At 53.4% G+C, this 19,506-nt stretch overlaps 1 protein-coding gene across 1 annotated transcript in view; it reads right to left on the reverse strand.

Annotated features, from left to right (window-relative positions):
• Nucleotides 1-19,506, reverse strand: part of DMRTB1 (DMRT like family B with proline rich C-terminal 1) — a 50,270-nt gene that overhangs the window by 15,341 nt on the left and 15,423 nt on the right. Inside the window, exon 2 of the mRNA XM_075320128.1 lies at nucleotides 18,053-18,133. Within this exon, the coding sequence (XP_075176243.1) occupies nucleotides 18,053-18,133 (81 nt within the window). The remainder of the gene's footprint in view (nucleotides 1-18,052; nucleotides 18,134-19,506) is intronic.

A 19,506-nucleotide genomic window follows, 5' to 3' on the forward strand; every position in this document is an offset into this window, starting at 1 on the left:
ACCGAGGATGCAGCTAGGGGAGGCTGAGAGTCATGAGGAGGCCGTCTTGGAGGCAGTGCCTCCTGCGGCCTTTTGGGGGCGTGACTTGGACCGCCACGCATAGGAGTTCCTCTGGCCTTTCTCCGGCCTGTTGGACGAGGAGGATTGTGGCTTGGCGGAGGGACGAAAGGACCGAAACCTTGATTGTATTTTTCGTTGCGGAGGCTTCTTAGGTCTGGACTGGGGTAAGGAGGATTCCTTTCCCTTGGATTCCTTAATAATCTCATCCAATCGTTCGCGAAATAAACGGTCGCCAGAAAAAGGCAGACCAGTTAAGAACCTTTTGGAAGCCGAGTCTGCTTTCCATTCGCGCAGCCACATGGCCCTGCGGACTGCCACGGAGTTAGCGGATGCTACAGCCGTTCGGCTAGCGGAGTCCAGGACAGCGTTCATGGCGTAGGACGAAAAGGCAGATGCCTGGGAAGTCAAAGACGAAACATGCGGAGCAGAATTCCGTGTGACAGCATTAATCTCAGCCAGACAAGCCGAGATCGCTTGGAGAGCCCACACAGCGGCAAAGGCCGGGGCGAAAGACGCGCCCGTGGCCTCATAGATGGACTTCACCAAGAGCTCTATCTGTCTGTCAGTGGCATCCTTCAGGGATGAGCCATCTGCAACAGACACAACGGATCTAGCAGCCAATTTGGAGACTGGCGGATCCACCTTGGGAGAGTGAGACCAGCCCTTAACAACTTCAGATGGAAAGGGATAACGCGTGTCAGTATACCGTTTAGCAAAGCGCTTGTCCGGGACCGCCCTGGGCTTCTGGACAGCATCCCTGAAGTTAGAGTGATCAAAAAACGTATTTCGCGTACGCTTGGGGAACCGAAACTGGTGTTTCTCCTGCTGAGAAGCCGACTCCTCCACAGGAGGAGGCGGGGGAGAGAGATCCAACACCTGGTTGATGGATGAGATAAGATCATTTACTAAGGCATCCCCCTCAGGTGTATCAAGGTTAAGGGCGAAGTCAGGGTCAGAGCCCTGAGCTCCCACATCCGCCTCGTCTTCCTGAGAGTCCTCCGAGCAGCGTGAGGAAGACGGGGAAGAGTCCCAGCGAGACAGCTTTGCCGGTCTGGGACTGCGGTCCGGGCAGGAGTCCTCCGCCTGAGACCTAGGGGCCAACCTGGGAGCGCGCTGCGGCGCGGACCGAGAGGGGCCTGGAGGAGACAAGCTAACAGGAACCGGGGCCTGTGAAGGGTCCGGTCTGGATTGCAATGCCTCCAGGAGCCTAGAAGACCATTTGTCCAAAGACTGTGCCATGGATTGAGAAAGGGACTGAGAGAGTTTCTCAGCAAAAGAGGCCAACCCCTGTGACTCTGTCCCTGCATGTTCAGGGGGAGCAGGGGGGTCTACCTGAGCCGAGGGGCCCACCAGTGCCCGAGGCTCCGGCTTAGCAAGCGTGGCAGGAGTCGAACACTGCTCACAGTGAGGGTACGTGGATCCCGCAGGCAACATAGCCCCACAAGAGGTACAGGCCGCGAAAAAAACCTGTGCCTTAGCAGTTTTGCTCCTTGTGGACGACATGCTGTTGTCTCCTGGGAGACTGACCAACTGAGGGTATATAGGGACCAAGGTATACGGACTGACCGAACAGATATATATATCTATTGTATAAATATATATATGTATCTATACCGGCACCCCAGGCGGGCCAGCACCGGGTGACCGGTGTGGCTTACCGACCGCTAACGAGCGGAGTGTGTCCTCCAGATTCCCTGCCTTGGATCCCCCGGAGCTGCTGAGCTGTTCACTGAGAAGCATCCACCGGCAGAATGCCAGAAAATGGCCGCCGGAGCTCTCAGGGGAGGAGTGGAGCCGAGGGCGGCGCCAGCCAAGAGCGGGAATCTGGGGTCCCCACAGTGGTCAGTGAGGGGGGAGGAAGACATGCAGGATGCTCCAACCCTCACATCCGACGTCATGCCGGAGAACCCGCCCTTACCCCTGACAGGCAGGCCCGGGGGCGGGATTTTTGCGACTAGGCCGCGGTGAAGCCGGGGACTAAATTTGAGGCCGCGCCCGACAAGCAGGCACGGTCGGCGCGGAAGTCCACCGGCCTCCTCAGTTTTAAACTACCGCGGCTCCCGGGAAGAAGGTGCGCTCTCTGTACGATCCCCGACAGGGATACAGAGTACCTTTAAGTTGCAGGGCCCGGTCCCTGGGGTTGAAGAGGCTCCGGTCCGGCAGGTTCCCTCAGGGGCTGCGGATGGAGCACGGTCCCAGCAAATGGAAGACCGCTCAGGATCCCACTTCTCCCAGAGCCGCTAAGGGATGGTGAAGGAGACGGCATGTGGCTCCAGCCTCTGTACCCGCAATGGGTACCTCAACCTTAACAACACCGCCGACGTAGTGGGGTGAGAAGGGAACATGCCGGGGGCCCCGTGGGGGCCCTCTTTTCTTCCAACCGACATAAAAAGTCTGAGAATTCATGAGTGGATGTGTGCCTCCTTCCACACAAAGCATAAAACTGAGGAGCCCGTGGTCCACGGGAGGGTGTATAGGCAGAGGGGAGGGGTTACACTTTTTAAAGTGTAATACTTTGTGTGGCCTCCAGAGGCAGAAGCTATACACCCAATTGTCTGGGTCTCCCAATGGAGCGACAAAGAAAAGAAGAAACTGCAACATATAAATGGGCTCTGTAAACTCTGAAATGCTATGATATGAAACCCATGACCCCCCAAAACATTGAATGCTGGTCACGCATATGGCGCTCATTTAACTTTGATGCTCAAAGTGGCCCCCGTCAGCTGCAATGCACATCTGGACTCTGGACAGCATACTGTATCTTGCTGCACGTTGTGCAATATGGAAGGTGACACGTTTGCACAAGCATCTGTGATACGTCGTCGTAGGTCCTGCAATGTTGGTGGAGGGGTCGCATACACCTGCTGTTTGATGTGACCTCACAGAAAGAAGTCCAATGGGGTCAGGTCAGGTGAGCGTGAAGGCCACTCCACACAGCCACCATACCCAATGACTTGTAGGAAGGTCTCCATGAGGTATCGCTTCACGTCCGCAGCCTTGTGAGCTTTACACGTTCTAATCATAGCATGTCTGTATGCAAGGTGTCGATTCGTATTGAATTGATGATGCCCTACAACTTTGTAATTCACTTTTGTTCTCTATCTCGTTCCGTTTTCGAGATATGAAATGCTAACTCCGTTGTTTTCCACCAGGTGGCGCTATAGGTGGTTTCATTGCGTAGCACATGGCTACTTTACTATACCTAGACACCACTTCTATGCCTATAGCTGCCGCCGTTCTCAATTTAATGGCGGTGGACATGATATTGGTGGACACACTGTATAACCATGATGAGAAAGGAGTGGTGGCAGATCTCATGACAACATGTAGATTTTTTTTACACTTGATGAATAACTTATGAAGTGACTGAAGCCATATATTACACAACTAAGGGGTGGAATACATCAAGACATGCTATATGTCCACCAGTTTTGGTTCACTGGAGCAAGACTTGTAAATTAACCCCTACAGGGAACCAAACATCAGGATTTTCGTGTATAAGCTGCAGCCAGTGCAGTACTGGCACTATCAGGCACATTGTGTACATACCATCAGGGGGCAGCTCGGGTGTTTAGGCAGTGAAAAAGGGAATTTTGTTTACTTACCGTAAATTTCTTTTCTTCTAGCTCCTATTGGGAGACCCAGACAATTGGGTGTATAGCTTCTGCCTCTGGAGGCCACACAAAGTATTACACTTTAAAAAGTGTAACCCCTCCCCTCTGCCTATACACCCTCCCGTGGACCACGGGCTCCTCAGTTTTGGTGCAAAAGCAGGAAGGAGAAAACTTATAAATTGGTCTAGGGTAAATTCAATCCGAAGGATGTTCGGAGAACTGAAGACCATGAACCATAAGAACAATTCAACATGAACAACATGTGTACACAAAAGAACAACCAGCCCAAAGGGCACAGGGGCGGGTGCTGGGTCTCCCAATAGGAGCTAGAAGAAAAGGAATTTACGGTAAGTAAACAAAATTACCTTTTTCTTTGTCGCTCCATTGGGAGACCCAGACAATTGGGACGTCCAAGAGCAGTCCCTGGGTGGGTAAAAGAATACCTCAATCGAAAGAGCCGAAAAACGGCCCCCTCTTACAGGTGGGCAACCGCCGCCTGAAGGACTCGCCTACCTAGACTGGCGTCAGCCGACGCATAGGTATGCACTTGATAGTGCTTCGTGAAAGTGTGCAGACTAGACCACGTAGCTGCCTGACACACCTGCTGAGCCGTCGCCCGGTGCCGCAAAGCCCAGGACGCACCTACAGCTCTGGTAGAATGGGCTTTCAACCCTGAAGGAAGTGGAAGCCCAGAAGAACGGTAGGCCTCGAGAATCGGTTCCTTGATCCACCGAGCCAGGGTTGACTTGGAGGCCTGAGAGCCCTTACCCTGGCCAGCGACAAGGACAAAGAGCGCGTCTGAACGGCGCAGGGGCGCCGTGCGAAACATGTAGAACCGGAGTGCTCTCACTAGATCCAAAGAGTGCAAATCCTTTTCACACTGGTGAATTGGATTAGGGCAAAAGGAAGGCAAGGAGATATCCTGATTTAGATGAAAAGGGGATACCACCTTAGGGAGAAATTCCGGGACCGGACGGAGAACCACCTTATCCTGGTGGAAAACCAGGAAGGGGGCTTTGCATGACAGCGCTGCAAGCTCAGACACTCTCCGAAGAGACGTGACTGCCACTAGGAAGGCCACCTTCTGCAAAAGACGGGAGAGAGAGACATCCCGCAGTGGCTCAAAAGGCGGCTTTTGAAGAGCCGTCAGGACCCTGTTAAGGTCCCAAGATTCCAACGGACGTTTGTAAGGTGGAACTATGTGGCAGACCCCCTGCAGGAACGTGCGGACCTGCGGAAGCCTGGCTAGACGCTTTTGAAAAAACACGGAGAGCGCTGACACTTGGCCCTTGATAGAGCCGAGGGACAAACCCTTGTCCACTCCAGATTGAAGGAACGAAAGGAATGTGGGGAAGGCAAACGGCCATGGAGAAAAACCGTTAGCAGTGCACCAGGACAGGAAGATTTGCCAAGACCTATAATAGATCTTGGCGGACGTTGGCTTCCTGGCCTGTCTCATGGTGGCAATGACATCCTGAGATAACCCTGAAGACGCTAGGAGGCAGGACTCAATGGCCACACAGTCAGGTTGAGGGCCACAGAATTCCGATGGAAAAACGGACCTTGCGACAGCAAGTCTGGGCGGTCTGGAAGTGCCCACGGTTGACCCACCGTGAGATGCCACAGATCCGGATACCACGACCGCCTCGGCCAGTCTGGAGCGACGAGAATGGCGCGACGGCAGTCGGACCTGATCTTGCGTAGTACTCTGGGCAGCATTGCCAGAGGGGGAAACACATACAGCAGTCGGAACTGCGACCAATCCTGCACTAACGCGTCCGCCGTCAGAGCTCTGTGATCCTGAGACCGTGCCATGAAGGCCGGGACCTTGTTGTTGTGCCGTGACGCCATGAGATCGACGTCCGGCGTTCCCCAACGGCGACAGATCTCCCGAAACACGTCTGGGTGAAGAGACCATTCCCCCGCGTCCATGCCCTGACGACTGAGAAAATCTGCTTCCCAGTTTTCTACGCCCGGGATGTGAACTGCGGAGATGGTGGAGCCTGTGTCTTCCACCCACTGCAGAATCCGCCGGACTTCCTGGAAGGCCAGACGACTGCGAGTGCCGCCTTGGTGATTGATGTAGGCGACGGCAGTGGCGTTGTCCGACTGGATTCGGATCTGCCTGCCCTCCAGCCACCGATGGAAAGCCAATAGGGCTAGATATACTGCCCTTATCTCCAGAATATTGATCTGAAGGGACGATTCTATCGGAGTCCAGGTTCCTTGAGCCCTGTGGTGGAGAAAAACCGCTCCCCAACCTGACAGGCTCGCGTCCGTGGTGACCACAGCCCAGGTAGGGGGTAGGAATGATCTTCCTCCCGACAGAGAGTTGGGAAGGAGCCACCACTGAAGTGATGTTTTGGTCGCGAGGGAAAGAGAGACGTTCTTGTCGAGGGAAGCCGCACTCTTGTCCCATTTGCGGAGAATATCCTATTGGAGTGGCCGTAGATGAAATTGTGCAAACGGCACTACCTCCATAGCTACCACCATCTTCCCCAGGAAGTGCATGAGGCGCCTTAAGGGGTGTGATTGACTCCGAAGAAGTGATTGCACCCCTGCCTGCAGAGAAAGCTGTTTGTCCCGCGGTAGCTTGACTAACGCTGGCTGTGTGTGAAACTCCATCCCAAGGTAAGTCAGTGATTGGGTTGGTGTCAACTTGGATTTCGGGAAGTTGATGATCCACCCGAACTGCTGGAGAGTCGCCAGAGCGACGGTAAGGCTTTGTTGACACACCACCCGAGAAGGGGCCCTGACTAGGAGATCGTCCAAGTAGGGGATCACCGAGTGGCCCTGAGAGTGTAGGACCGCCACGACGGATGCCATGACTTTGGTGAAAACCCGTGGGGCTGTTGCCAGGCCGAAGGGCAATGCGACGAACTGGAGGTGTTCGTCCCCAATGGCGAAACGCAGGAAACGTTGATGTTCGGGTGCGATCGGCACATGGAGATAACCATCCTTGATGTCGATGGATGCCAGGAAGTCTCCTTGTGACAACGAGGCGATGACTGAGCGGAGAGATTCCATCCGAAACCGTCTGGTTCTCACATGTCTGTTGAGTAGCTTGAGGTCCAGAACGGGACGGAATGACCCGTCCTTTTTGGGCACCACAAACAAGTTGGAGTAAAAACCGTGACCACGTTCCTGAGGGGGAACGGGGATCACAACACCTTCTGACTTCAGAGCGTCCACTGCCTGAAAAAGTGCATCGGCCTGAGCGGGGGGTGGGGAGGTTCTGAAGAAACGAGCCGCAGGACGTGAGCTGAACTCTATCCTGTAACCCTGAGAGAGAATGTCTCTCACCCATCGGTCTTGAACATGTGGCCACCAGGCGTCTCCAAAGCGGGAGAGCCTGCCACCGACCGAGGATGCGGCTAGGGGAGGCTGAGAGTCATGAGGAGGCCGTCTTGGAGGCAGTGCCTCCTGCGGCCTTTTGGGGGCGTGACTTGGACCGCCACGCATAGGAGTTCCTCTGGCCTTTCTCCGGCCTGTTGGACGAGGAGGATTGTGGCTTGGCGGAGGGACGAAAGGACCGAAACCTTGATTGTATTTTTCGTTGCGGAGGCTTCTTAGGTCTGGACTGGGGGTAAGGAGGATTCCTTTCCCTTGGATTCCTTAATAATCTCATCCAATCGTTCGCCAAATAAACGGTCGCCAGAAAAAGGCAGACCAGTTAAGAACCTTTTGGAAGCCGAGTCTGCTTTCCATTCGCTCAGCCACATGGCCCTGCGGACTGCCACGGAGTCAGCGGATGCTACAGCCGTTCGGCTAGCGGAGTCCAGGACGGCGTTCATGGCGTAGGACGAAAAAGCAGACGCCTGGGAAGTCAAAGACGAAACATGCGGAGCAGAATTCCGTGTGACAGCATTAATCTCAGCCAGACAAGCCGAGATCGCTTGGAGAGCCCACACAGCGGCAAAGGCCGGGGCGAAAGACGCGCCCGTGGCCTCATAGATGGACTTCACCAAGAGCTCTATCTGTCTGTCAGTGGCATCCTTCAGGGATGAGCCATCTGCAACAGACACAACGGATCTAGCAGCCAATTTGGAGACTGGCGGATCCACCTTGGGAGAGTTAGACCAGCCCTTAACAACTTCAGATGGAAAGGGATAACGCGTGTCAGTATACCGTTTAGCAAAGCGCTTGTCCGGGACCGCCCTGGGCTTCTGGACAGCATCCCTGAAGTTAGAGTGATCAAAAAACGTATTTCGCGTACGTTTGGGGAACCGAAACTGGTGTTTCTCCTGCTGCGAAGCCGACTCCTCCACAGGAGGAGGCGGGGGAGAGAGATCTCCGAGCAGCGTGAGGAAGACGGGGAAGAGTCCCAGCGGGACCGCTTTGCCGGTCTGGGACTGCGGTCCGGGCAGGAGTCCTGCGCCTGAGACCTAGGGGCCAACCTGGGAGCGCGCTGCGGCGCGGACCGAGAGGGGCCTGGAGGAGACAAGCTAACAGGAACCGGGGCCTGTGAAGGGACCGGTCTGGATTGCAATGCCTCCAGGAGCCTAGAAGACCATTTGTCCAAAGACTGTGCCATGGATTGAGAAAGGGACTGAGAGAGTTTCTCAGCAAAAGAGGCCAACCCCTGTGACTCTGTCCCTGCATGTTCAGGGGGAGCAGGGGGGTCTACCTGAGCCGAGGGGCCCACCAGTGCCCGAGGCTCCGGCTGAGCAAGCGTGGCAGGAGTTGAACACTGCTCACAGTGAGGGTACGTGGATCCCGCAGGCAACATAGCCCCACAAGAGGTACAGGCCGCGAAAAAAACCTGTGCCTTAGTAGCTTTGCTCCTTGTGGACGACATGCTGTTGTCTCCTAGGAGAGTGACCAACTGAGGGTATATAGGGACCAAGGTATACGGACTGACCGAACAGATATATATATATATATCTATTGAATAAACATATATATATGTATCTATACCGGCACCCCAGGGGGGCCAGCACCGGGTGACCGGTGTGGCTTACCGACCGCTAACGAGCGGAGCGTGTCCTCCAGATTCCCTGCCTTGGATCCCCCGGAGCTGCTGAGCTGTTCACTGAGAAGCATCCACCGGCAGAATGCCAGAAAATGGCCGCCGGAGCTCTCAGGGGAGGAGTGGAGCCGAGGGCGGCGCCAGCCAAGAGCGGGAATCTGGGGTCCCCACAGTGGTCAGTGAGGGGGGAGGAAGACATGCAGGATGCTCCAGCCCTCACCTCCGACGTCATGCCGGAGAACCCGCCCTTACCCCTGACAGGCAGGCCCGGGGGCGGGATTTTTGTGACTAGGCCCCGGTGAAGCCGGGGACTAAATTTGAGGCCGCGGCCGACAAGCAGGCACGGTCGGCGCGGAAGTCCACCGGCCTTCTCAGTTCTAAAGAAGGGAATTTTGTTTACTTACCGTAAATTCCTTTTCTTCTAGCTCCAATTGGGAGACCCAGACAATTGGGTGTATAGCTATGCCTCCGGAGGCCACACAAAGTATTACACTAAAATATTACACCCCCCGTGCTGCCACGGGCTCATCAGTTTTGGTGCAAAAGCCCGAAGGAGGAAAAAATTATAAACTGGTTTAAAGTAAATTCAATCCGAAGGAATATCGGAGAACTGAAACCATTTAACATGAACAACATGTGTATACAAAAAACAGGGGCGGGTGCTGGGTCTCCCAATTGGAGCTAGAAGAAAAGGAATTTACGGTAAGTAAACAAAATTCCCTTCTTCTTTGTCGCTCCTTATTGGGAGACCCAGACAATTGGGACGTCCAAAAGCAGTCCCTGGGTGGGTAAATAATACCTCATAATAGAGCCGTAACGGCTCCGTCCTACAGGTGGGCAACTGCCGCCTGAAGGACTCGCCTACCTAGGCTGGCATCTGCCGAAGCATAGGTATGCACCTGATAGTGTTTCGTGAAGGTGTGCAGGCTCGACCAGGTAGCTGCCTGACACACCTGCTGAGCCGTAGCCTGGTGTCGCAAGGCCCAGGACGCTCCCACGGCCCTGGTAGAATGGGCCTTCAGTCCTGAGGGAACCGGAAGCCCCGAGGAACGGTAAGCTTCGAGAATTGGTTCCTTGATCCACCGAGCCAGGGTTGACTTGGAAACTTGTGTCCCTTTACGCTGGCCAGCGACAAGGACAAAGAGTGCATCCGAGCGGCGCAGGGGCGGCTTACGAGAAATGTAGAGTCTGAGTGCTCTCACCAGATCTAACAAGTGCAAATCCTTTTCACATTGGTGAACTGGATGAGGACAAAACGAGGGTAAGGAGATGTCCTGATTGAGATGAAAAGTGGGCAAGGCAAATGGCCAGGGAGAAAATCCCTGAGCAGAGCACCACGACAGGAATATTTTCCACATCCTGTGGTAGATCTTGGCGGACGTTGGTTTCCTAGCCTGTCTCATAGTGGCAATGACCTCTTGAGATAATCCTGAAGACGCTAGGATCCAGGACTCAATGGCCACACAGTCAGGTTGAGGGCCGCAGAATTCAGATGCAAAAACGGCCCTTGAGACAGCAAATCTGGTCGGTCTGGCAATGCCCACGGTTCGCCGACCGTGAGATGCCACAGATCCGGGTACCACGACCTCCTCGGCCAGTCTGGAGCGACGAGGATGACGCGGCGGCAGTCGGCCCTGATCTTCCGTAACACTCTGGGCAACAGTGCCAGAGGAGGAAACACATAAGGAAGCCGAAACTGCGACCAATCCTGAACTAAGGCGTCTGCCGCCAGAGCTCTGTGATCTTGAGATCGAGCCATGAATGTTGGGACCTTGTTGTTGTGCCGTGACGCCATTAGGTCGACGTCCGGCATCCCCCAGCGGCAACAGATCTCCTGAAACACGTCCGGGTGAAGGGACCATTCCCCTGCGTCCATGCCCTGGCGACTGAGAAAGTCTGCTTCCCAGTTTTCTACGCCCGGGATGTGAACTGCGGATATGGTGGATGCTGTGGCTTCCACCTACAGCAGAATCCGCCGGACTTCCTGGAAGGCTTGCCGACTGCGTGTCCCACCTTGGTGGTTGATGTAAGCCACCGCTGTGGAGTTGTCCGACTGAATTCGGATCTGCTTGCCTTCCAGCCACTGCTGGAACGCTTTTAGGGCAAGATACACTGCCCTGATCTCCAGAACATTGATCTGAAGTGAGGACTCTTGCTGAGTCCACGTACCCTGAGCCCTGTGGTGGAGAAAAACTGCTCCCCACCCTGACAGACTCGCGTCCGTCGTGACCACCGCCCGGGATGGGGGTAGGAAGGATTTCCCCTTCGATAATGAGGTGGGAAGAAGCCACCACCGAAGGGAAGCTTTGGTTGCCTGAGAGAGGGAGACGTTCCTGTCTAGGGACGTCGGCATCCTGTCCCACTTGCGTAGGATGTCCCATTGAAGTGGACGCAGGTGAAACTGCGCGAAAGGGACTGCTTCCATTGCTGCCACCATCTTCCCCAGGAAGTGCATGAGGCGCCTCAAGGGGTGTGACCGACCTTGAAGGAGAGATTGCACCCCTGTCTGTAGTGAACGCTGTTTGTCCAGCGGAAGCTTCACTATCGCTGGAAGAGTATGAAACTCCATGCCAAGATATGTCAGCGATTGGACCGGTGTCAGATTTGACTTTGGAAAATTGATGATCCACCCGAAACTCTGGAGAATCTCCAGAGTAACGTTGATGCTGTGTTGGCATGCCTCTTGAGAGGGTGCCTTGACCAGCAGATCGTCTAAGTAAGGTATCACTGAGTGACCCTGAGAGTGGAGGACCGCAACTACTGTAGCCATGACCTTGGTGAAAACCCTTGGGGCTGTCGCCAGGCCGAACGGCAGTGCCGCGAACTGAAGGTGTTCGTCTCCTATGGCGAAGCGCAAGAAGCGCTGATGCTCTGGAGCAATTGGTACGTGGAGATAAGCATCCTTGATATCGATCGATGCTAGGAAATCTCCTTGGGACATTGAGGCGATGACGGAGCGGAGGGATTCCATCCGGAACCGCCTGGTCCTTACGTGTTTGTTGAGCAGTTTTAGGTCCAAAACAGGACGGAAGGACCCGTCCTTCTTTGGAACCACAAACAGGTTGGAGTAGAAACCGTGACCCTGTTGCTGAAGAGGAACCGGGACCACCACTCCTTCTGCCTTCAGAATGCCCACCGCCTGCAGAAGAGCCTTGGCTCGCTCGGGAGGCGGAGATGTTCTGAAGAATCGAGTCGGACGAGAGCTGAACTCTATCCTGTAACCGTGAGACAAAATGTCTCTCACCCAACGGTCTTTTACTTGTGGCAGCCATGTGTCGCAAAAGCGGGAGAGCCTGCCACCGACCGAGGATGCGGTGTGAGGAGGCCGTAAGTCATGAGGAAGCCGCCTTAGTAGCGGCACCTCCGGCGGTCTTTTTAGGGCGTGATTTAGACCGCCATGCGTCGGAGTTCCTCTGATCCTTCTGCGGCCTTTTGGACGAGGAGAATTGGGACCTGCCCGCACCCCGAAAGGACCGAAACCTCGACTGTCCCCTCCTCTGTTGGGGTGTTTTTGGTTTGGCCTGGGGTAAGGATGTTTCCTTTCCCTTGGATTGTTTGATGATTTCATCCAATCTCTCACCAAACAAACGGTCGCCAGAAAATGGCAATCCAGTTAAGCACTTTTTGGAAGCCGAATCTGCCTTCCATTCCCGCAGCCACAAGGCCCTACGTATTGCCACTGAATTGTCGGCTGCAACCGCCGTACGGCTCGCAGAGTCCAGGACAGCATTAATAGCGTAGGACGCAAATGCCGACGTTTGAGAGGTTATGGACGCCACCTGCGGCGCAGACGTACGTGTGAGTGCGTCAATTTGCGCCTGACCAGCTGAGATAGCTTGGAGTGCCCATACGGCTGCGAATGCTGGAGCAAAAGACGCGCCGATAGCTTCATAGATGGATTTCAACCAGAGCTCCATCTGTCTGTCAGTGGCATCCTTGAGTGAAGCTCCATCTTCCACTGCCACTATGGATCTAGCCGCAAGTCTGGAGATTGGAGGATCCACCTTGGGACACTGAGTCCAGCCCTTGACCACGTCAGGGGGGAAAGGGTAACGTGTATCCTTAAGGCGGTTGGAAAAACGCTTATCTGGACAAGCTCGGTGTTTCTGGACTGCCTCTCTGAAGTCAGAGTGGTCCAGAAACATACTCTTTGTACGCTTGGGAAACCTGAAACGGAATTTCTCCTGCTGAGAGGCTGACTCCTCCACTGGAGGAGCTGAGGGAGAAATATCCAACATTTCATTGATGGACGCAATAAGATCATTCACTATGGCAAGGTTGAGAGCGGCTTCAGGATCAGAATCCTGATCAGCTACCTCCGCTTCATCATACAGAGAGTTCTCTCGCTGAGACCCTGAACATTGTGATGATGTCGAGGGGATATCATAGCGAGCTCGCTTAATCGGTCTGGGGCTGCGGTCCGTGTCAGAGACCTCACCCTGGGATCCATGAGACACCCCGGGAGGACATTGCTGTTCCAACTGAGGGGGACCAGGGGGCAATGATTCCACAGTGCCCCTGGCTTGAGATGCCGGCCTGGACTGCAAGGCTTCTTTGAGAAAGTGCCACAGGGGCCGAGCATTGCACACAATGAGGGTCAGTGGAACCTGCCGGCAGTATAGCCGTACATGCTGCACAGGCAGCATAGTAAGCCTGTGCTTTGGCACCCTTGCTATTTGTGGACGACATGCTGTTGTCTCCTCTGAACAATACAGGAGGGTATATAGACAAAAATCAACAGTGCACCATACAGTGTAAAGTATAGTCTATAATCATATAATCTATAAGTACACTTCTGCACTAGCGGGGCCAGCACCACAGGTGCTGCTTACCGCCTGCGCAAAGCGGTTGTGTGGGCACCAGAAATCCTGGCTGGGTCTCCCTGAGCTTGTCTCTCCTCTCCAGCGTTAGCAGAGCTGAGAGGAATGGCTGCCGGCGTCCCTGGACACTGTTAACAGGTGGTTCTCCCTGAGGAGAGGAGGGAGCCGTGGTCGTGACCCAGAAAAGTGCGGGAACTGGTGCCCCACTGTGCAGAGTGAGGGGGGTGGAGTATGCAAAGCATGCTCCAGCCCTCAGTGCTGCCGTCCTGTACAGCGTCCCGCCCTTCCCCTGATTGGCAGGGCTGGGGGCGGGAAAAAAACGAGACTAGGCCGCAAAAGCCGGGGACTCGAGTTATAAGCGCGGCCGCCGTATAAGCGCGGTCGGCGCGGAAGTCCCCGGCGCACTAACAGTCCCAGCCGCGCCGCAGTGATAACCATGGCAGCGGCGGTCAGCGCGGCAGTCCCCCTACACGAACACACTCAGCGACGCTGAAGTGTGTAATGGCACAAACGCAGTCAGCGCTGCTGTCCCCGGTGCACTAGCACACCCAGCAATGCTGGAGTGTTGCTGTGCGCGGTCCCCACGGGGACACAGAGTACCTCAAAGTAGCAGGGCCATGTCCCTGAACGATACTCGGCTCCTATCCAGCATGGTCCTCAGGAGCTGTGGATGGAGCACGGTCTCCTGTGCCTGGAGACCGAAAGGATCCCACTTCACCCAGAGCCCTAATTGAGGGATGGGGAAGGAAAGCAGCATGTGGGCTCCAGCCTCCGTACCCGCAATGGATACCTCAACCTTAACAACACCGCCGACAAGAGTGGGGTGAGAAGGGAGCATGCTGGGGGCCCTGTTATGGGCCCTCTTTTCTTCCATCCGACATAGTCAGCAGCTGCTGCTGACTAAGCTGTGGAGCTATGCGTGCATGTCTGACCTTCTTCGCACAAAGCATAAAAACTGATGAGCCCGTGGCAGCACGGGGGGTGTATAGGCTGAAGGGGAGGGGCTTTACACTTTTAGTGTAATACTTTGTGTGGCCTCCGGAGGCATAGCTATACACCCAATTGTCTGGGTCTCCCAATAAGGAGCGACAAAGAAAGTACCGCGGCTCCCGGGAAGAAGGTGCGCTCTCTGTACGATCCCCGACAGGGATACAGAGTACCTTTAAGTTGCAGGGCCCGGTCCCTGGGGTTGAAGAGGCTCCGGTCCGGCAGGTTCCCTCAGGGGCTGCGGATGGAGCACGGTCCCAGTAAATGGAAGACCGCTCAGGATCCCACTTCTCCCAGAGCCGCTAAGGGATGGTGAAGGAGACGGCATGTGGCTCCAGCCTCTGTACCTGCAATGGGTACCTCAACCTTAACAACACCGCCGACATAGTGGGGTGAGAAGGGAACATGCCAGGGACCCCGTGGGGGTCCTCTTTTCTTCCAACCGACATAAAAAGTCTGAGAATTCATGAGTGGATGTGTGCCTCCTTCCACACAAAGCATAAAACTGAGGAGCCCGTGGTCCACGGGAGGGTGTATAGGCAGAGGGGAGGGGTTACACTTTTTAAAGTGTAATTCTTTGTGTGGCCTCCAGAGGCAGAAGCTATACACCCAATTGTCTGGGTCTCCCAATGGAGCGACAAAGAAATATAACTTTATAAAGTTTGAAATTTCGTGCACTTTTTGATTGACGTGTGCACCTCTCTCTTAATGTCCGGGCGGGTTATGCAGGAGTTCCCCGCCCCCCCACCAGCCTGTTCCTCCCTCTCTCCTGATGTCCGGGCGGGTTATGCACGTGTTCCCCGCCCCCCCTGTTCCTCCCTCCCTCCCTCTGGCTGTATGTAAATATCTAATCTTCAGAAACATGGCGCCGGAGTGGGCCTCTGCGCATAGCGCTTATCTCCGGCGCCATGTTTCTGAAGCCCCCGCATTACACAACTTGGTGTCTGAGAGGGCGGCGCATGCGCCCTCGTTTCTTCACAGCCCGTTGTGACCGCGGGAGCGCGCGCGATTAGAACAGGACAGAACAGCTGACCGGAGGACGCGATTACCTGCTGCTCCTGTATCGTGCCGCCCCAGGACACCGGGCAACACACCAGCCGGTGTGACATCGCTGTGGCGCCGCCCTCTCAGACACCAAGTTGTGTAATGCGGGGGCTTCAGAAACATGGCGCCGGAGATAAGCGCTATGCGCAGAGGCCCACTCCGGCGCCATGTTTCTGAAGATTAGATATTTACATACAGCCAGAGGGAGGGAGGGAGGAACAGGCGGCGCGGGGGGGCGGGGAACACGTGCATAACCCGCCCGGACATCAGGAGAGAGGGAGGAACAGGCTGGTGGGGGGGCGGGGAACTCCTGCATAACCCGCCCGGACATTATCTGCAGAGGTGCACACGTCAATCAAAAAGTGCACGAAATTTCAAACTTTATAAAGTTGTATTTCACTGCCTAAACACCCGAGCTGCCCCCTAATGGTATGTACACACTGTGCCTGATAGTGCCAGTACTGCACTGGCTGCAGCTTATACACGAAAATCCTGATGTTTGGTTCCCTTTAATTATTTTGAGGCCCCACATAAAAACAATCGATACTCATCTCCAGCAGGGGTGCTGTATGCAAATTCAGCTGGATTTTTTTTGGGTGGGTCACTTAACGTGAGGTAGTCAACCTCTGTGGTCAACTCCTTTAAGAAGTGCACACCTCTTGATAAAATTCAGTATATAATTTAGCTGCCATGCAAATGTACTCCAGTCATGAGATAGACTACAATTATGGACCTTTGGCCACTTACTGGCATAAATTATAATGGCTGTGTCATGGCCGTGCTCGGTCGCAGCCCCTCACACTAAGCTCCACCAACATTTCAGAAAATTTCCAGAGCTGGTGTAAAATGCCAAAAGTGGTAAATTCTAGTAAAACAATTGCACAAACATTTGCAAACTTATGTATCTTAGTTCTCTAGTTAATTCTAGTTAATTCCCCAGGTGTCTTATTTAAAGCATTTATTCTACTACTTCAAGACATTTTATCAATGGACCCAGGGTGAGCGAGCACAAAGTAAATAAAAGAGGTTACTCCTCTACCAGGACGACATTGCTCGTCTATACAGCTACAAATGCCAATTTCCTGACTTTCTTTTCTGGCAAAGGTTAATGAGGTGTAGGTGACCGCTGCAGTGAAACTGCTTCCTCCTGTTCAAACAAAATGACTAGCTGCAGTGGTGTCAGCCAAACCATGTCAGAGCCGGAAGCCAGCCAGCTAGTGGGAAGCAGGAGGTGAGCGTTCTCTTTTTTTTTTTAACTTTTTGACCACCTTGGGCCCAATAATAAAATATCGACAATCCCTTTAAACACTGCTTTGTCATAGAATAGGAAAATCTGAGTAGTATTCCAATATTTGGTCCGCTACCGGCTTAAAAGCGGCTAATGAGATATTTCTGGTATCTCTCAGGTGAGTAGAGCCCTATGGATACAATGGCTGTGTACATTAAAGACCTTTTTCCAAATGTACATTTCAACAATGTAAGGATAAACATCAGCCACATCAATAATGCTGTGCATGAACAGTCTAATGCCGGCGTCACACGGTACGATATATCGGGCGATATGTCGTCGGGGTCATGGATTCTGTGACGCACATCCGGCATCGTTAGAGATATCGTAGCATGTGACAACTACGAACGACTGTGAACGAGCAAAAATACTCACCTTATCGTTGCTCGTTGACACGTCGTTCATTTTCAAAATGTCGTTCCTCTTTCTGTGCTCCGGTTGTTCATCGTTCCTGAGGCAGCACACATCGCTACGTGTGACACCTCGGGAACGATGAACACAGCTTACCTGCGTCCCGCCGGCAATGAGGAAGGAAGAAGGTGGGCGGGATGTTGTGTCCCGCTCATCTCCGCCCCTCCGCTTCTATTGGCCGGCCGCTGTGTTATGTCGCTGTGACGCCGAACGTCCCTCCCCCTTCAGGAAGAGGATGTTCGCTGCCCACAGCGACGTCGTCCGGGAGGTAAGTACGTGTGACGGGGGGTTAACGACTTTGTGCGCCACGGGCAACTAATTGCCCGTGACACACAAACGACGGGGGCGGGTACGATCGCTCGTGTGATCGCACGATAGATCGCACCGTGTGATGCCAGCCTAAGGCTGTGTCCGCATGTAAATGCTGAATATTCTGCAGCGATTTGGCAGTGCATGTGCACTTCAAATCGCTGCAAAAACACTGCGTAATAGATGCAGTGTTTCTGCTGAAACTGCATCCATTACGCAGTGTTTCTGCAGCGAATTGATGCCGATTTCATGCGCTCTGGATGCTGCCTCTCCCATAGACACAGTGAGAGAAGCATCCAAAGTCCACGAAAGAAATGACATGCTGCATTTTTAGGCACAGTGGATTTGTTAAATTTTTGACACTCAAATCGCTGCGTTTAAAAAAGCATCGTGAGCACGGATTATGCTTAATCTTCATAGATTGTGCAGGGGACGCAGGACGCATGCATTTTCGCTACAGTGCAATACACAGCGTAACTGCACGAAATTACGCTACGTGCGCACCCAGCCTTATACTACAAGGTACTGCGTGTAAACCTATGGACCATACCTGTCAGCATGGAGGCAGCATTTCTTTTCACACTTTCAAAAGCTGAAATCCTGGGCGGTGAGGTTTTCTTTCTTTTCAAATCTAAAATGTGAACGTGATGACAAGGTTAACAAGTCACCTAATAGCATTTACATTGGTATACAAAACTACACACCAAACCAGCCTATATATCAATGCACCGACAATCAGCATGACATTGGCAGTCGCACCCCGTTGACGACAGAGCACAGCGGAAGAGAAAGAGCTGCTCTGTTGGCGTGGAGCAGCTGAATCGCTGGCAAGAGTGGACCATGACCTCTCCAAGCCAGCGCCAGGTAGAACAGGCAGGGAGTTAACAGCTGCCTGCCTGTTAGTATTAAGGCCCATACTAAAAAAAAAAATTATATAGCCCTGGACAACCCTTTTAAACAGAGTGAGAAACTTTTAATACTTTCCAATGTGTGACATAGTACGGTGCTTTGTCAAGTGTTTTGTCTTTGAAAGAGCTAAATGCACATGTAAATAGTTTTTGGGTGGGGGACAATCCTGCTGATAAATTCTCTGTAGCTATTTAAATGCTACTATCAATGTCTGACAGCGGCATTTCAAAGATCCCACCGCCCAATGCTGTGGCTCAGTCTCTGCCTGAAGTCAACAGTGAGGGGTCATGTTCTGTCCCTGCGCGCTGTGCCTTCAGTATATAGCAGAACTGGAATCCGTCATGGGACCTCGTGTTGATTAATTCGGACCTGGGTGTTTTGGGGTTAATAAGTTGGAGAAAGAGGGGGGCTTTTTGTATTTTTTTTTTTCAAATGAAGGGAATTTTGTTTACTTACCGTAAATTCCTTTTCTTCTAGCTCCTATTGGGAGACCCAGACAATTGGGTGTATAGCTTCTGCCTCCGGAGGCCACACAAAGTATTACACTTTAAAAAGTGTAACCCCTCCCCTCTGTTATACACCCTCCCGTGCATCACGGGCTCATCAGTTTTGGTGCCAAAGCAGGAAGGAGGAAACTTATAAATTGGTCTAAGGTAAATTCAATCCGAAGGATGTTCGGAAAACTGAAACCATGAACCAAAAGAACAATTCAACATGAACAACATGTGTACACAAAAGAACAACAGCCCGAAGGGAATAGGGGCGGGTGCTGGGTCTCCCAATAGGAGCTAGAAGAAAAGGAATTTACGGTAAGTAAACAAAATTCCCTTCTTCTTTGTCGCTCCATTGGGAGACCCAGACAATTGGGATGTCCAAAAGCAATCCCTGGGTGGGTAAAAGAATACCTCGATAAAAAGAGCCGAAAAACGGCCCCCTCTTACAGGTGGGCAACTGCCGCCTGAAGGAGTCGCCTACCTAGGCTGGCGTCTGCCGAATCATCGGCATGCACCTGATAGTGTTTCGTGAAAGTGTGCAGACTCGACCAGGTAGCCGCCTGACACACCTGCCGAGCCGTAGCCTGGTGTCGCAATGCCC

The sequence above is a fragment of the Anomaloglossus baeobatrachus genome, chromosome 8 (assembly GCF_048569485.1).
Source record: "Anomaloglossus baeobatrachus isolate aAnoBae1 chromosome 8, aAnoBae1.hap1, whole genome shotgun sequence".
Lineage (NCBI taxonomy): Eukaryota > Metazoa > Chordata > Amphibia > Anura > Aromobatidae > Anomaloglossus > Anomaloglossus baeobatrachus.